Genomic DNA, 14,654 nt, shown 5'->3' on the forward strand with positions numbered 1-14,654 from the left:
AATGAAGGAAAACGTAGATTATCCAAACTAAAGATATCAAATATTAATTAATCTGAGTGAGTACAGCATTTACTTAGCCTACTCTTGTTTGATTTCCATTTGACAGAGCATTTTAAAATTTACCATAGTTACATCACTTTACTTTAACTTAGAACTTGCCTAAGAGAAAAAGTGACCATTTCTAATTCACTGTAACTTTGCTAAAGTAAAAGAAAACAAAATGGCTAATTTCAGCAGAGTGCATAAAATGTTTGACTTAAATGAAAAATGCTTTTTAGTGCTAGGTAATCGAAATCCTAAATATAGATATGCTTAGTGAAATAAAGCATGGGTTGAGTACTGCAAATCTGATAAATATTATCCTATGACAAACAGGGCTGAATGAAATAGTGTTCATTAATTAAATCTTTGCTTTGTGGGAGGTACATTGCTCATTGGAGGCTCTACTGAAGGCCCTCTTATCTTGGGATCCTGACATTTAACTTCACCATGATTCCTTTAAACCTTAAGTTTTATTCACGAAAGTACCATTGTTTATTTAGTTTTCAAGTTCCAACCAGATCATCTCATGAGAAAGATTAGTGTCTCCTGCCAAATAATGCCTTTAGGATTGTAAAGCAGTCAGTGTGATTGAAATCCATGGCTTGACCTTCAATGAAACTTGTGTTTATTTGAGCAAAGTTCAACCGGTCAGCAAAGGACAGAAAATAAATTAGTCATAAAATGAGAGAATTATAGGTGTAAGTAATAGAAATTAGGAAACTTTCCCCCATAGAGAAATATTTTGAGAATGCTTCCTCTCAACTACATTTTTTTTTAAGCAAGGGCAATTTTTTTATACCAATTGTGGGATAAAAGTATTAGAAATACAAGTAGCCACTTTCTCTCTAATCCATTTAATTATAGACTGTTGAGGTTGATGTTGGTCTCTTGAGTTGCTTTTGTCTAGGGCTCATATCTCTTGAGCTTTTCCCCCTTCTAATTATGTGGTTGTTAATATAAACCCATACTGGAGCTTCTCTTTATTTTAGTTTTCTCTGAACTTTAAGCTGAATACTTGCCTTGAGTTACAAAAACTTCATTTTACCAAACACTCGTATTATGAAAGTGTTTACTTGTAAAGGTGATACTTTGACAGGCTGTCAAGATCTGAAGTTCTGATGCTAATATAAAAGAATAAAAGGTCCCATTACCTGTAGACCTGCACAAATTTCTTTTCTGTTTTATTTGTACCTTTCATTGCTTCCTAAAATTTTGCCACTACATTTCTGTTGACTACCATCAGTCTGAGACAGAAAAGGTGGATGGGAAATCTTACTCAGATAGCATGGAAAGTGAGTTCTGTACTATTTTATCGAGAAACTGTGTCATTCCCCACCCCCCCACATTTTAATGAAAACATTGGGGAAAATGTAGGAAGCTAGAACATAACATCAGCAAGACCAGTGACTTGCCTTGAATTTCCATTGTTGGGTTAGTGTAGGAGCAGTCTCAGGCCAATTACATGTAGCATGATGTATGTGAGAGGCGTTGGCATATGGGGGTCACCCTACAAAGCTTACTCTGTGTGGTTATCCTTTCTCATGGGGAAGCATTTAAAGGCAGGGGAATAAATGTATCTTCACATTTTGTATCATGCTGTATTGATTTCATGCAATTTGGATACAGGAAGTCAATAGAGGGTAGCTGTACTAAACTTTTATAGTTCTGATTAGCCACTTCACTCATGCTTTGAAGAAAGAAACTTCAAGTTGAGAGAATAGAACAGTCTTCCCAGCCAGTTCGTCTCTAACTTGCACGTTCATACATAAGAGAGACCAATTATTTCTTTATTGCCTTATGAGTTATTAGTTTTACAGCATTTAAAGCAGTTCTTATTTGTGAAGCATCATGTTTTTGCAAACTAGTTACAAATATTGTGCTTAAATCACATTTTGCTTGTCTCCCCCCTTATTCTTCCTGCTGAAGGATTCCCTTTACCATTTGGCCATAATAACCTTTACTTTACTGTGTCTCATTATTCCTTCCCCAGACAGTTTTGCCACTTTGATATTTCTCTTGCATGGCTAGGAGCCCATTTTGTATAGGCCATAGTGCTAGTCTTCCAGAGTTGCTTTTTTGTTAATTTCTCATGCATTGAGGTTAGAAGGCTCTCTTTGTCAATCTGTTTACTTCTCTGACCCCTAGAAGGAAAGATGTTTACTGTAACAACAAGTCTGGGCATCAGTATTCTTTTGAGTCCACTCCCTGCCTCCTCAGCCCTGCCAGGGACTATGGGTAACCAACCCAAGGCCTGTTCCTACGAGAGTGTCACAGTTGGGAGATGGTTTGAGGAGTATCCTAAGGCTCACTTATCAAAAGTCTTTCCCCGGACAGACATGCACACACATGCTCATGCACACACACACAGGTTTGCCTGGTGTTTTTCCATAATGCCTCTTTGAAGGGGTGGTTGTGCCTCTGGGGGAAGCTGGGAGCTAATGCTCTCTAGCTCTGGCACTTACCTGTCTAGAACATCTTGGGTTCAGGCATGTGGGTTCCAGAACAACAGGATTTCTAAGAAAATATCTTTTTTTGCTCTTTTATAGGAAAGGTCTTTTGCTTTTAAATTCTGGTGGTAGTTTCTTACTATACATAAAATGATTTGAACTGAGGAGGTGAGATTGATTCTTACAAGTTTCCATATACAGTTGGGATCACAAGCCATAAAATTCTTGATGGCAATAATACCTTTTATATCGTTGTATCACATGCATAGAAAGTAGTAAACATTCTAAATTTTTTGTTGAAAGAATAATGAGAAACATAACAAATGAGGGAAAAACAAGAAATAAATAGCAGTGTAATATGCAGTGTTGATGAAAGTCTTTTAAATCACATTCAGAGATCAGTGGGTTTTCGAACTATAGCATAACCAGATATGAACTTTGGAGAAAATCACATAGAAAATACTTCTAGATCAGGCAGGCAGCTAAATGATAAATTTGTTGGCCAGTATGTAGCCCCTTGGGGCCACAATCAAGTTTCGCTTCATATGCTCATGCCTACATCTTAATAAATCATTAGACATTTAATATGAATTTTAACAGGAACAGCAAAATAATAAGATTAAAGACAGTGTTATAAAAATAATCTCATCACTTGAACACAAGAACTATGCTTAGTTTTTCCATGTATACTTTTATGTGTGTGTGTACTTTACACACACTTTTTTATGTGTATGTGTAGTTGTAATCAGAATTTTTTCCTTTTGATTTTTTTCAACTAACATGACAATTTTCCATGAAATCATTAGATTTTAATTCTGCACACATGTCATGGAATTAGGAGACTTGGCATCTTAGCATTTGTGTAGAAACTGTGCCAACATAATTTATAGGCCAAGGGGCAAGTAAAACTGATTTTCTTAGGGCATTGCATTAAGTGTCATTTGATTGCTTTTTTTCATCAGTGTATTTTTGGGAATCTAGTTTCATTTTGTGGCTAAATAGAAAGAAGATAGTCTGCTGTACTGGTGGAAGTTTGGGAGAAAATTCTTTTTTATGTTTCTGTTTTCTGAATATATCATGCTTTGAAAATTAGAAAAAAAGTAAATACTTTATGCAGTTTAGGTCTTTTTGTTTTGTTTTGTTCTGTTCTATTCAGGGTCCTTGTATATGAAAAAAATGTTATTAAGTGATGTGTTTATGAACTGGCTCTGTCAGTAGAACTTGAAGTTCTTTTATAGTTTAAAGATAATCTAAGTTGGGTGTTTGAAAATGAGACTGTGTGTTTGAATTATCTTTTTAAATCTTCTCCAGCTTTTTCCCCCCATGTGACCTTGGGTAAGACTTCTAATCATAACTGTGAAAAGTAGGGATAAAAATATTTGATGTTGATTACGATTATAATAATAAGTAGTTCATGATCTACAGGGCTACTCTGAAGGGAGACGTTTAAAAATTGTGATGGACTCTTTAGAGCAGCTATTTTATTACGGTGTAAACTGCCAGAAGGCTCCCATTCTTAGGAACAAGTGTAGATAGAGAAGAAGGCAGAGGCTTGGAAGCTGCTGTTTAGTAAGTGCTCATTAACCACACGTGGCTTCTGAGCATATTTAATTTACATAGGCTCAGGTGTACTCAGGCAGTCAGTCTTGTGGAACAGGGAGTCCCAGTCCAGGACTGGGTATGCTGACTCACCTGGTCTCTTTCCTACAGTGTTTAGCCCTATGTTCAGTTGGTTCTCTTTTAGATTGAAACACATCCTCATTTGTTTTCAATCAGCAGCTTCTCGTATACCCTCTGAATGCCAGGAGTAAAAGACTCCTGGTAGGTCACATGCCCCAAATCAATTCTGAATCAAAAAATAGATTTCTGTACTAGCGTGTGTATGTATGTGTATGTGTGTGGGTGAAGAGGGCGGGGAGATAATGAGATCTTTCTTTTGTTTCCCTAATTTAAAAAGGATAAGTTATTTCTATTCAAGATGGGGTCTGAGTGTAAGAGACAGAGTGGTGACAGAAAGATTACACAGCACAAAGTATTGTTCATCTAGTCAAGCAAACTTTAGACTCAATACTGACAGAACAAGCTGAGACAAAGCCCCTTGGATTTTGCCCAGTTTGAGAATATCTTGTTATATTCATTAAAAGGATAACTGAAAAACTAGGGGTTGGTTGTAAAATTACTGTTTTTCTTTTTTGGTGAGTGGGAGTTAAATGAACTATTTTGCAGGAAATAGTGGGGAAAAAATAGCGCTACACTTTTACCTAGTTAGGCAGTCCTGAATCGATGAGAGCCATCGTTTTGTTAATTTCATCAACATGTTCATTTTTTTCAGCTCCATGTTCATGCATGTCTTTTAATCCGGAAACAAGAAGACTGTCCATAGGTCTAGACAATGGTACAATCTCAGTAAGTACATTAAATAAGATTTCCAGTTGAAATACTTCCCTTCCTGTGGACTATGTATATATACTATGTATTGTGATGAGAACTTTTTATTAGGTTTTTTTTTTTTCTTTCCAAATTAACAGAATCATTTTCTTGCTAAGTAAAGTGGAAATTGCAGTGCAGCAAATTATGGTGAGGTGAGAGGTTCTGTGTAGGGAGAGCTGTCATCAGTCTCACTTAAATGCCAACCAGGTTCTATCTGACCTGCCACGTACACAGGGGCTAGGATAGGGGCATCCAAGACCAGCAGGTGAACTGCCGGGATCTGCAGTAGTGAGAGCAAGCTGTCATACTAGTGGCTTTGATCAGGTGGTTAATTATGCTGTCCTCAGCCTTGCCACACAAGTAGCAGAGCACGGGGAAGTGCTTTCTCTTACATCTGCATGTCTGATCTTGTCTTTGATATTCCGTGTTTTCTTCTTTCACCTCTTCTTTCTGCTGCTTGTTGTCATCTCAGCTCCCTCTAGCATGGGAATAGAATTCTGTAAATTTGTATGAATTTGTAAAAAAAGCACAGAATATAGATTTAGACTCTAGGGTAGATCCAGATAAATATTAGACTCTTTGATTCCAGATCTGCAGGGAACTGAAGTGATTAGAGATGAGAATTTCAGGTTTTATTTACCTACTTAATCTTTTTTCATATATGTACATTTAGTTTCAACTAGTTTATTAACTGATAATAAGACTGATCTGGTAAATTCTTCATCTGGTAAATTATCTAGTATTTCTTTTAGTCCTGGGCAAGAGAGGCCCTCCTTTGGGACCTGTGAATTAGAAGGCCCTCCTCTGGCCACAGTTTCCCACATAGTGAAATATCTAGATGTCAAGGGGCTGTGACCAGCCTCAACCTTCACTCCCTCCCTCCCACCCCTCCCCAAGCCTCACTCCCTTCCACTCTGTCTTCTGCATACTGAAACTCTAGAATTTCCTGCCCCCGAACAGCTCAGAGCCTGCCTCCAGGGTCAACATGGGCCTTTTCTCTGGGTCTGTCCTTAGGAGGATAAAACCAGTGAATATACCCTTAGACCTGAGGATGGCTAAGGGCTAGCAGTTCAGGTGGGTAAGATGTCCACACAGGACTGGGAAACAGGAGAAGAAGGGTGTGAGCTGGCCCTGCCATGTCACCACACTGTGGTATGGAACTTGGAGGAGTCTAAGAATTCTAAATTTGAACCTGTACCTCCACGTAGTTGAAGGTATATTTGTCAAGACTGAAAGATAAAGCCATGTTTTATTTATTTATTTATTTATTTATTTATTTTTTTATTTTTTTAAATTTTTAAATTTTTATTTTATTTAATTTTTTTTAAGTTTTATTTTGTCGATATACATTGTGGCTGATTATTGCTCCCCATCACCAAAACCTCCCTCCCTTCTCCCTCCCCCCCTTCCCCCCAACAATGTCCTTTCTGTTTGCTTGTCATATCAACTTCAAGTAGTTGTGGTTGTTATATCTTCTCCCCCCCCCCCCGGTTTGTGTGTGTGTGTGTGTGTGTGTGTGTGTGTGTGTGTGAGTGTGTGAATTTATATATTAATTTTTAGCTCCCACCAATAAGTGAGAACATGTGGTATTTCTCTTTCTGTGCCTGACTTGTTTTTCACTTAATATAATTCTCTCGAGGTCCATCCATGTTGTTGCAAATGGCAGTATTTCATTCGTTTTTATAGCTGAGTAGTATTCCATTGTGTAAATGTACCACATTTTCCGTATCCACTCATCTGATGATGGACATTTGGGCTGGTTCCAACTCTTGGCTATTGTAAAGAGTGCTGCGATGAACATTGGGGAACAGGTATACCTTCGACTTGATGATTTCCATTCCTCTGGGTATATTCCCAACAGTGGGATAGCTGGGTCGTATGGTAGATCTATCTGCAATTGTTTGAGGAACCTCCATACCATTTTCCATAGAGGCTGCACCATTTTGCAGTCCCACCAACAATGGATGAGAGTTCCTTTTTCTCTGCAACCTTGCCAGCATTTATCGTTCATAGTCTTTTTTTTTTTTTATCTTTTAATTTTATTTTTCCACAAACTTTTTTTTTTTTAATTTTATTTTGTCGATATACATTGTAGCCGATTATTGCTCCCCATCACCAAAACCTCCCTCCCTTCTCCCTCCCCCCCTCCCCCCCAACAATGTCCTTTCTGTTTGCTTGTCGTATCAACTTCAAATAATTGTGGTTGTTATATCTTCTTCCCCCCCCCCCCGGTTTGTGTGTGTGTGTGAATTTATATATTAATTTTTAGCTCCCTCCAAAAAGTGAGAACATGTGGTATTTCTCTTTCTGTGCCTGACTTGTTTCACTTAATATAATTCTCTCAAGGTCCATCCATGTTGTTGCAAATGGCAGTATTTCATTCGTTTTTATAGCTGAGTAGTATTCCATTGTGTAGAAGTACCACATTTTCCGTATCCACTCATCTGATGATGGGCATTTGGGCTGGTTCCAACTCTTGGCTATTGTAAAGAGTGCTGCGATGAACATTGGGGAACAGGTATACCTTCGACTTGATGATTTCCATTCCTCTGGGTATATTCCCAACAGTGGGATGGCTGGGTCGTATCGTAGATCTATTTGCAATTGTTTAAGGAACCTCCATACCATTTTCCATAGAGGCTGCACCATTTTGCAGTCCCACCAACAATGTATGAGAGTTCCTTTTTCTCCGCAGCCTCGCCAGCATTTATCGTTCATAGTCTTTTGGATTTTAGCCATCCTAACTAGGGTTAGATGGTATCTCAATGTGGTTTTGATTTGCATTTCCCGGATGCTGAGTGATGTTGAGCATTTTTTCATATGTCTGTTGGCCATTTGTATATCTTCCTTAGAGAAATGCCTACTTAGCTCTTTTGCCCATTTTTTAATTGGGTTGCTTGTTTTCTTCTTGTAAAGTTGTTTGAGTTCCTTATATATTCTTGATATTAATCCTTTGTCAGATGTATATTTTGCAAATATTTTCTCCCACTCTGTTGGTTGTCTTTTAACTCTGTTATTTGTTTCTTTTGCTGTGCAGAAGCTTTTTAGTTTGATATAATCCCATTTGTTTATTTTTCCTTTGGTTGCCCGTGCTTTTGGGGTCGTATTCATGAAGTCTGTGCCCAGTCCTATTTCCTGAAGTGTTTCTCCTATGTTTTCTTTAAGATAAAGCCATGTTTTATTTATGACTTTAACTTATTACTTTTAAAAATTAAGACATGGAATATAGGCCTCCATTTGTAGTCTTGCTACCGCCCCTACAATTGTTAGAGGTGGGCCAGAAATTTTCTATTTGATCTTTAACCAAAACATTTGTTCGGTGGCCTTTATGGAAATATTACCAATATTGTTAAATGTAAATCAGCCTATTGGCAAATACTTACAGAATTTCTGTAATAGCCAGTGCATTTGGTAGGAATGTAAATTCTGTTTCTTAGGAGAACAAAAGTTTATGATACCATTCTTTGTTAACTTTAAGGAGAGCCATTTTATTTTATTTTATTTTTACTGAAATGTAATTGATTATACATATTTGTGGGGTACAGAGTTTACTATTGATACTTGTGTACAATATGTGATGATCAAATCAGGATAATTAGTATATTCATTATGAAACATAATCATTCTTTGTGTCCATTAGCCAATTTCTTGCTAACCATCCCCCTTCTTTCCCACATCTAGTAACCACAGAAGGAGAGCCATTTTAGAAAGGAAGGGTACGTGTGGGATAAATTTATTTTTAAAAGATAAAGGGAGATAACTGGGTTGTTTAATGAGCTGAAGTGTTCATTACAAAGGAAATCCGAAAAGATGAACTGAGATCCATATATTGCCCAACAGTTCATAAAACAGTTTGCATAACACTCACTGTCCATGAAAACACTTGTGTTTATATATGGGTAATATATGTGTGGTTCTTTGCACTTTTCAAATCAGTGTGGGTGTTGGTAAATTTGGCTTTGATGGCAAGAAAGGTGAGCAAAGTACCTTATGGAGAGTTCCAGCTATTTGTCACAGGTAAGAGGAGAAACCACTGTCACCATTGTTCCTTTAGTAAATGAAACTGCCAGAGAACCAGAGCATCTATCAGGGGCCAGGAGCCCCCCCCCCATCGCTTCTCTAGTTATGTCAGTACAGTGGCAGGATATCAAACCTTATCTTATTCCGATCTTCTAAAAAAGATTGAGGACTTTGGCTTATACGAAATCATTTCCTTAATAGAACCCCTTTATGCCGTTGAAGAAAATAAATGGTGCACGCTTCCTATTCTCATCTGAAGAAGAGCTACTTAGGGAAAAGTATGTTGAGAGAACAGCATGTTTAAGGTTCAGGATTCTAATTGATCACTACAGTAACAGGTTCTTTACTGAAAATACGTGGCATCTCAGCTATTTAATAGTTTACTTTCTGGACCTGAGAAATCCTACTCAGAGACTATACATTCTCTGTTTCCTGAAATTAGCAAACCAATTTTAAGAAGAAATACTGGTTAACTTATTTTAAAACAAAGAAAGGATGAAATTAGAAATTAAATTCTTATTTCATTTTATTTTACTAAATAAAAAGAACACACTGTGAAAGATTTAAGAGACTTGTTAAACTTACGTTACTGAGCAGTGAATTAGATGAGGTAGAGATATCAGACACAGATCATTCTTTCAAAAATTTGGCCACAAAGGGAAGGAGAAATAGAGGGTGAGCACTGGAACAAGATCCGATAGGAGACAAGCAGCAAGAGGGTCCACAATAATTAGGAGAACTTAGCTGTGGGGAAGAATGAGGACGCTTTTGAGACAGAAGGGAAAGAGAGACAGGGATGTCATTACGTTTTGAGATGTAGGTGAGTTTTTCCCATGAAGTAGCAGGTGAGATCACTTACTGAGAGAAGCTAAAGATGGGGTGAGAGTGTAGTTTCATACCTATACCTTTTGCTCTTTCTGATCTTACAGCCCAGAATTCCCTTCTGACATTTTGGTCAGCAAAGTTTTAATTATCTTTCAAGGCCTCATTCAAACTTTCAAATGTTATTGTTCCTTTTTTTTTTTGGCAGATGGTTCCTGAGCCCTACCAACTGAGATTAATCACACAAAATACTCAATAGGTTAGCTATATTGTATTGCTTATTTAACTTTTGTTTTGTAAAATGTTAGATCGGTTTCTTCTATTAAAGTGTTGGGTGTTGAGGACTTGGCCAGTTTTTTACTCAGCTCTTTTCCCAGCAGATCTTCATGTGGTTCCTTGTACAAACTAGGAACTCAATGAATAACTTGTTAAATAAGCTTATTGACTAAAGCTTATTTAAACACTATTATTATTTAATAATAGCTGGTTTTAATAAACAGCTGCTTAAATTCTGAGATGTTTCATCTGTACAATTCTATTACTATATAAAGTGTTTTTTTCAAAATGGAATTACCTTTTATAGGGGAAAAAGTTATGCCAATAGTTTAATTTGTCTTGAGTTTTCAGAAATGTCTTCTGTTTTAACATTGAAAGAAATTGGTCAGATTGTGCTCACTGCTATTCATGCTGAAGTAAAACTTTAAAATTTTCAATTGTTATGTGTCATCTATTCTAGCCAAGCAACAAATATTTAAATATCAACTGTTTGCAAAAGATTATGCTCATTTCTAACACAGTATGTGGCTCCTGGTCTCAAATAGTTTATAATTCAGTTAGGGAGACCATGAAAAATGAAGTTATATAATAAGTAACACACAGTAAACAAATAACAGTGAAAGTAGCAGTACCCCAATGATGGTGATGGTGGCAAGACCGTGAGGTCAGGAGAGAGTGTGAGAGACTAGTCTGGGACAGTTCCATGGACACTGGAGGTGAGCTGGATTTAGAAGATGGGCTAGGATCTGATTAGCTTAAGATAGGAAGCTAAGGTATTTCAGGCAAAATTAATTGCACAGCGAAGAAATGGAAGAAACAAAGGGCAGGAGATGTTTGGAGAGAAACCAACCAAATTGGAGAGGATTAATTGAGGTACTGTGAAAGCCTTGACTCAAAATTAATAGTAAAGGAATTGGGTCCCTAACATGGAAGATTTCCCTATCCCTACCCCAGATTTTTTTTTAATTGAAAAGTATTTTTATTTTTACTTATTTATTTTATTGAAACATAGTTGACTATATATATCTGTGGGGTACAGCATTGAATTACCCCAGACTTTCTACTGTGCTAAAGAGGGATAATTGACTGGTGAGGAAATGTCAACACAGAAATAAAGAATTTCCATTAAACTAATTTTTACCAACCCTGCTGAATAATGGCTATAGGATAGTTATAGAGATGTATATATCTTTATAAATACATATTTTCTTCTTCACTAAAACTGTTAGGGAGCCAATTTTTTAATTAATATCTTACCAAGATAAATGCATAGTCACTGAAGATTTTTTTGAACAAGACTCCAAATGATACAATCTCTGTTCTCTGAAGATTAATCTCGTATATGTATTATGGGAAATTGGATTGAGATAACAGAAAGGATTGATCTATATAAGGATTAGCATTCAGAGTGGTGATTATTATATAAAAATAAATGATATTGACCATGTATGGATTTATTGTTGTTGCTTTGGTAGTTCTTGTGATTATTATACTCTTATAGTATATATTACTATTATTTCACATGGGTTACCCAAGGGAAAGAAAAAGCATTAGAACTAAACACTTATTGGACATCTACCAACACTCTGTGTTACATTCCAGCTTCACAGTAATCCTGTGATGTAGGAAGTATTACCCACATGTCTCAGATAAGGAAACTGAGACCTGGAGAGGGAGAGTTTTCTGTCTCCAGCTTACTTAGCAAGGAAGCAGCTCAGCTGGCATGGGACCTCTGTCTGTGTGCCTGAAGCCAAGGCAATCTCCACAGTTTATGGGTCTGTCCCCTTCCTAGACTGGGAACTACCTGAGGGCAGAGACCAGGTCTGCTTCAGTTTTGTGTCCTGACGGAGTACCTGGGCCACTGCAGATGCTTTGTGAAATGTCAGTGGAATGAAGAAAAGAAGGCATTTCAACTCATTTCATCAGGATGTGGAAAACAAAGTTGGGCACTAGGCTGGCAAAGTAAATATGCTCTCAACAGTTAAGCACAATATAAGCAGATCCTGTATTCAAATGACCAGTTTGGGCATACAGAAGAATTTGACATCTGTACCCTACTTCTTGAAATTTATACACAGAGGTACATTAAGCAAGTAAATAAGAAGCCTAAGTAGAAATATAATGTGTTCCTTACAATTTGTTGGACCCTAAAATATGCTACTAATAAGTCTTTCATTGCTTCTCTTTTACCTAGGACTGGAAATTTGATGAACTTTTGGGATCGCTGAAGGAATATGCCTTCTCACATCATTTATCATTATTTGCAGATTCATATTTTGCAAATTAAATTAACTTCTAAGGAGCATCATTCCATCTCTTCCAACAGGGGTATTCTTTAGAGGAAGTGTTCTGCAACTGTGTCACATGATGGAATTCACGATGGTATATGTCTTGGCAGAATTTCACAGATTGGGAATTTATCACAGATAATGGAAAGTACTCAGGCAGAGAGTTCTTGCTGTAACAGGGAAGCAAAAAGTGCCCCCTCTCCAGAAGCTTCAAGGGAGAGGAAAGTAATTTCTGTTAAGAGAGCATATAACTTTTTCAAATAAAAAGGAGACATTACCTCTTTGAGAACATAATATTTAGCATCCTCTCGTAGGAAATCTGAGCATCAGTGGAGCTGTTTTTATTATCTGAAACCGTGATCTTGAGTGCCAAGTGTTTTATTATATTTAGAAGATCCCAGATATTACAGTATTTGTAACAGTCTTTATATATTTCTATGAGAGCAAGATGAGTCATTACCAGTGCAGCATATCAATACCTGGTATATTAGTTTCCTAGGTCTGCTGTAACAAAGTGCCACAGACTGGGTGGCTTAAAACTACGGAATTTTCTCTCACCATTCTGGAGGCCAGAAGTCTGAAATCAAGTTGTCAGGAGTGCCATGCTCCTTCTGAAGGCTGTGGGGGAGGATCCTTCCTTGCTTTTCGCTACATTCTAGTAATTGCTGGCAATCCTTGGCATTCCTTGGCCCCTAGATGTGTCACTCCAATCCCTGCCTGCATCTTCCCATCTCCTTCCTTTCTGTGTCTCTACGTCTTCACGTGCCCTTCTTATAAGGACACCAGTCATTGGATTTAGGGCTCCTTCTAATCCATTATGACCTTGTCTTAACTAATTATGTCTTCAAAGATCCTACTTTTAAATAAGGTCACCGTCTGAGGTTTTAGGTGGACATGAATTTTCTGAGGACACTGTTCAACCAGTATTCCTGATAATATTGTATCTATAGTGTTTCTCTAACATTGTTCTAATATTTGGAAACAATTTTGTGAATGTAAGGTATGATGCCTTCAGGAAGAAGTATCCAAAGATATTGAAAGAGGGTGACTCAAAATCCTCTTGGGCGTGATCAGAATATATTAGACTTGAAAGGGAACTTGATTCTTCTGCCTCTGATGCCGCCCTTGTCTAGATGAAGTGCTATGTTGTGGGTAGGTTACATGTCAAGATACTGGTAGCAGAACTGGGACTTCCTTGACCCTTGGACATATTTTCTTAGTATTATACCAGGCTGATTTCTTCTTATAACTAGGACAACCCAACTGCAAGGAATTGCCCTAGGGTGTTCACTAATGAATTGGGAGCATATGGTGGGAGCTCATGTTATTCCGTGTATCTAGCCATTGTTAAAGGCTGGGGGGTGGGGGGATGATTTGAGCATTTAATCTAACAAGGTGTTTTTCTTGAGTTGTTTCTTACTGTGGGTTATAATGAGCCTATGGGGACTGAACCCAAATGGTGAGGTCACGTTCTACATTGATGACAAGTAGCTTATGAAAAAAGCATTTCAGCTATACTCAAGCAAGTTGAGTGTACAGTCAGTCCACTACTGCTGGAGAAGAAAGTCTTTTGAAAACCTTCACCTTCATCAGCTTAGAAATAGCAGTGCTACAGCAGACTCCCATACAATCAATCATCATTATGCATTCCAAGTTTTGTACTTAGAGAAGACTTGATGTTGGTTCTGGAATTTCCCTGCTTTCGAGGATTTTTAATGTGATACCATTTATGAATAATATCTCAATCATGAGAGCAACAGAGGGTAAACTTGAAGAAAGTTATAGGAAGTTCCATGTTCAGAGAAATGTGGGCCTGAAATCTATAGGACCTCCTTCTTTTAAACTGTTACATGACTCCACTATTATTTACACTAGCTTGTGATTATCTCATTATACCATGGTTTCTATCATGAAAGACAACCATTTCAGCATTCTGAGTCATTGGACTTTCTAATGTAAGGAGTTTATTTTATAGACTATTATGTAGACACTTTCTTCTGAGCTTGTGCTAATAAATTACAATAAACTTAGATATAGATATATAAATACTTCAGATGTTGGAGCTGTGCTTAGCAGAAAAATAGTCCTGGGGTGCTGCCATGCTAGTCTATTACTATTCATTCATACAGTGTAATTCACCAAAGTGGTTTTGTCAAAGAAAACACTTGCTGTTCTTGTGGGAGTTACTGTGCTTTCAGCATTTGTGTGGCTCACAAACCTTTTTGGAACATCTCAAGGACAAATCTGTGTCCCCCAATTATGTCATTACACATGTAGCTCTGTCATCTTTTGCTCAGTACTGGTGTCAATAAACGTAGTCAAGCAGTAA

At 37.3% G+C, this 14,654-nt stretch overlaps 1 protein-coding gene across 1 annotated transcript in view; it reads left to right on the top strand.

Annotated features, from left to right (window-relative positions):
* WDFY2 (WD repeat and FYVE domain containing 2) overlaps positions 1-14,654 on the top strand; it is a 158,602-nt gene that overhangs the window by 80,357 nt on the left and 63,591 nt on the right. Inside the window, exon 3 of the mRNA XM_063102862.1 lies at positions 4,822-4,895. Coding sequence (XP_062958932.1) covers positions 4,822-4,895 — 74 coding nt within the window. The remainder of the gene's footprint in view (positions 1-4,821; positions 4,896-14,654) is intronic.

The sequence above is a fragment of the Cynocephalus volans genome, chromosome 7 (genome assembly GCF_027409185.1).
Source record: "Cynocephalus volans isolate mCynVol1 chromosome 7, mCynVol1.pri, whole genome shotgun sequence".
NCBI classification, from domain to species: Eukaryota; Metazoa; Chordata; class Mammalia; order Dermoptera; family Cynocephalidae; genus Cynocephalus; species Cynocephalus volans.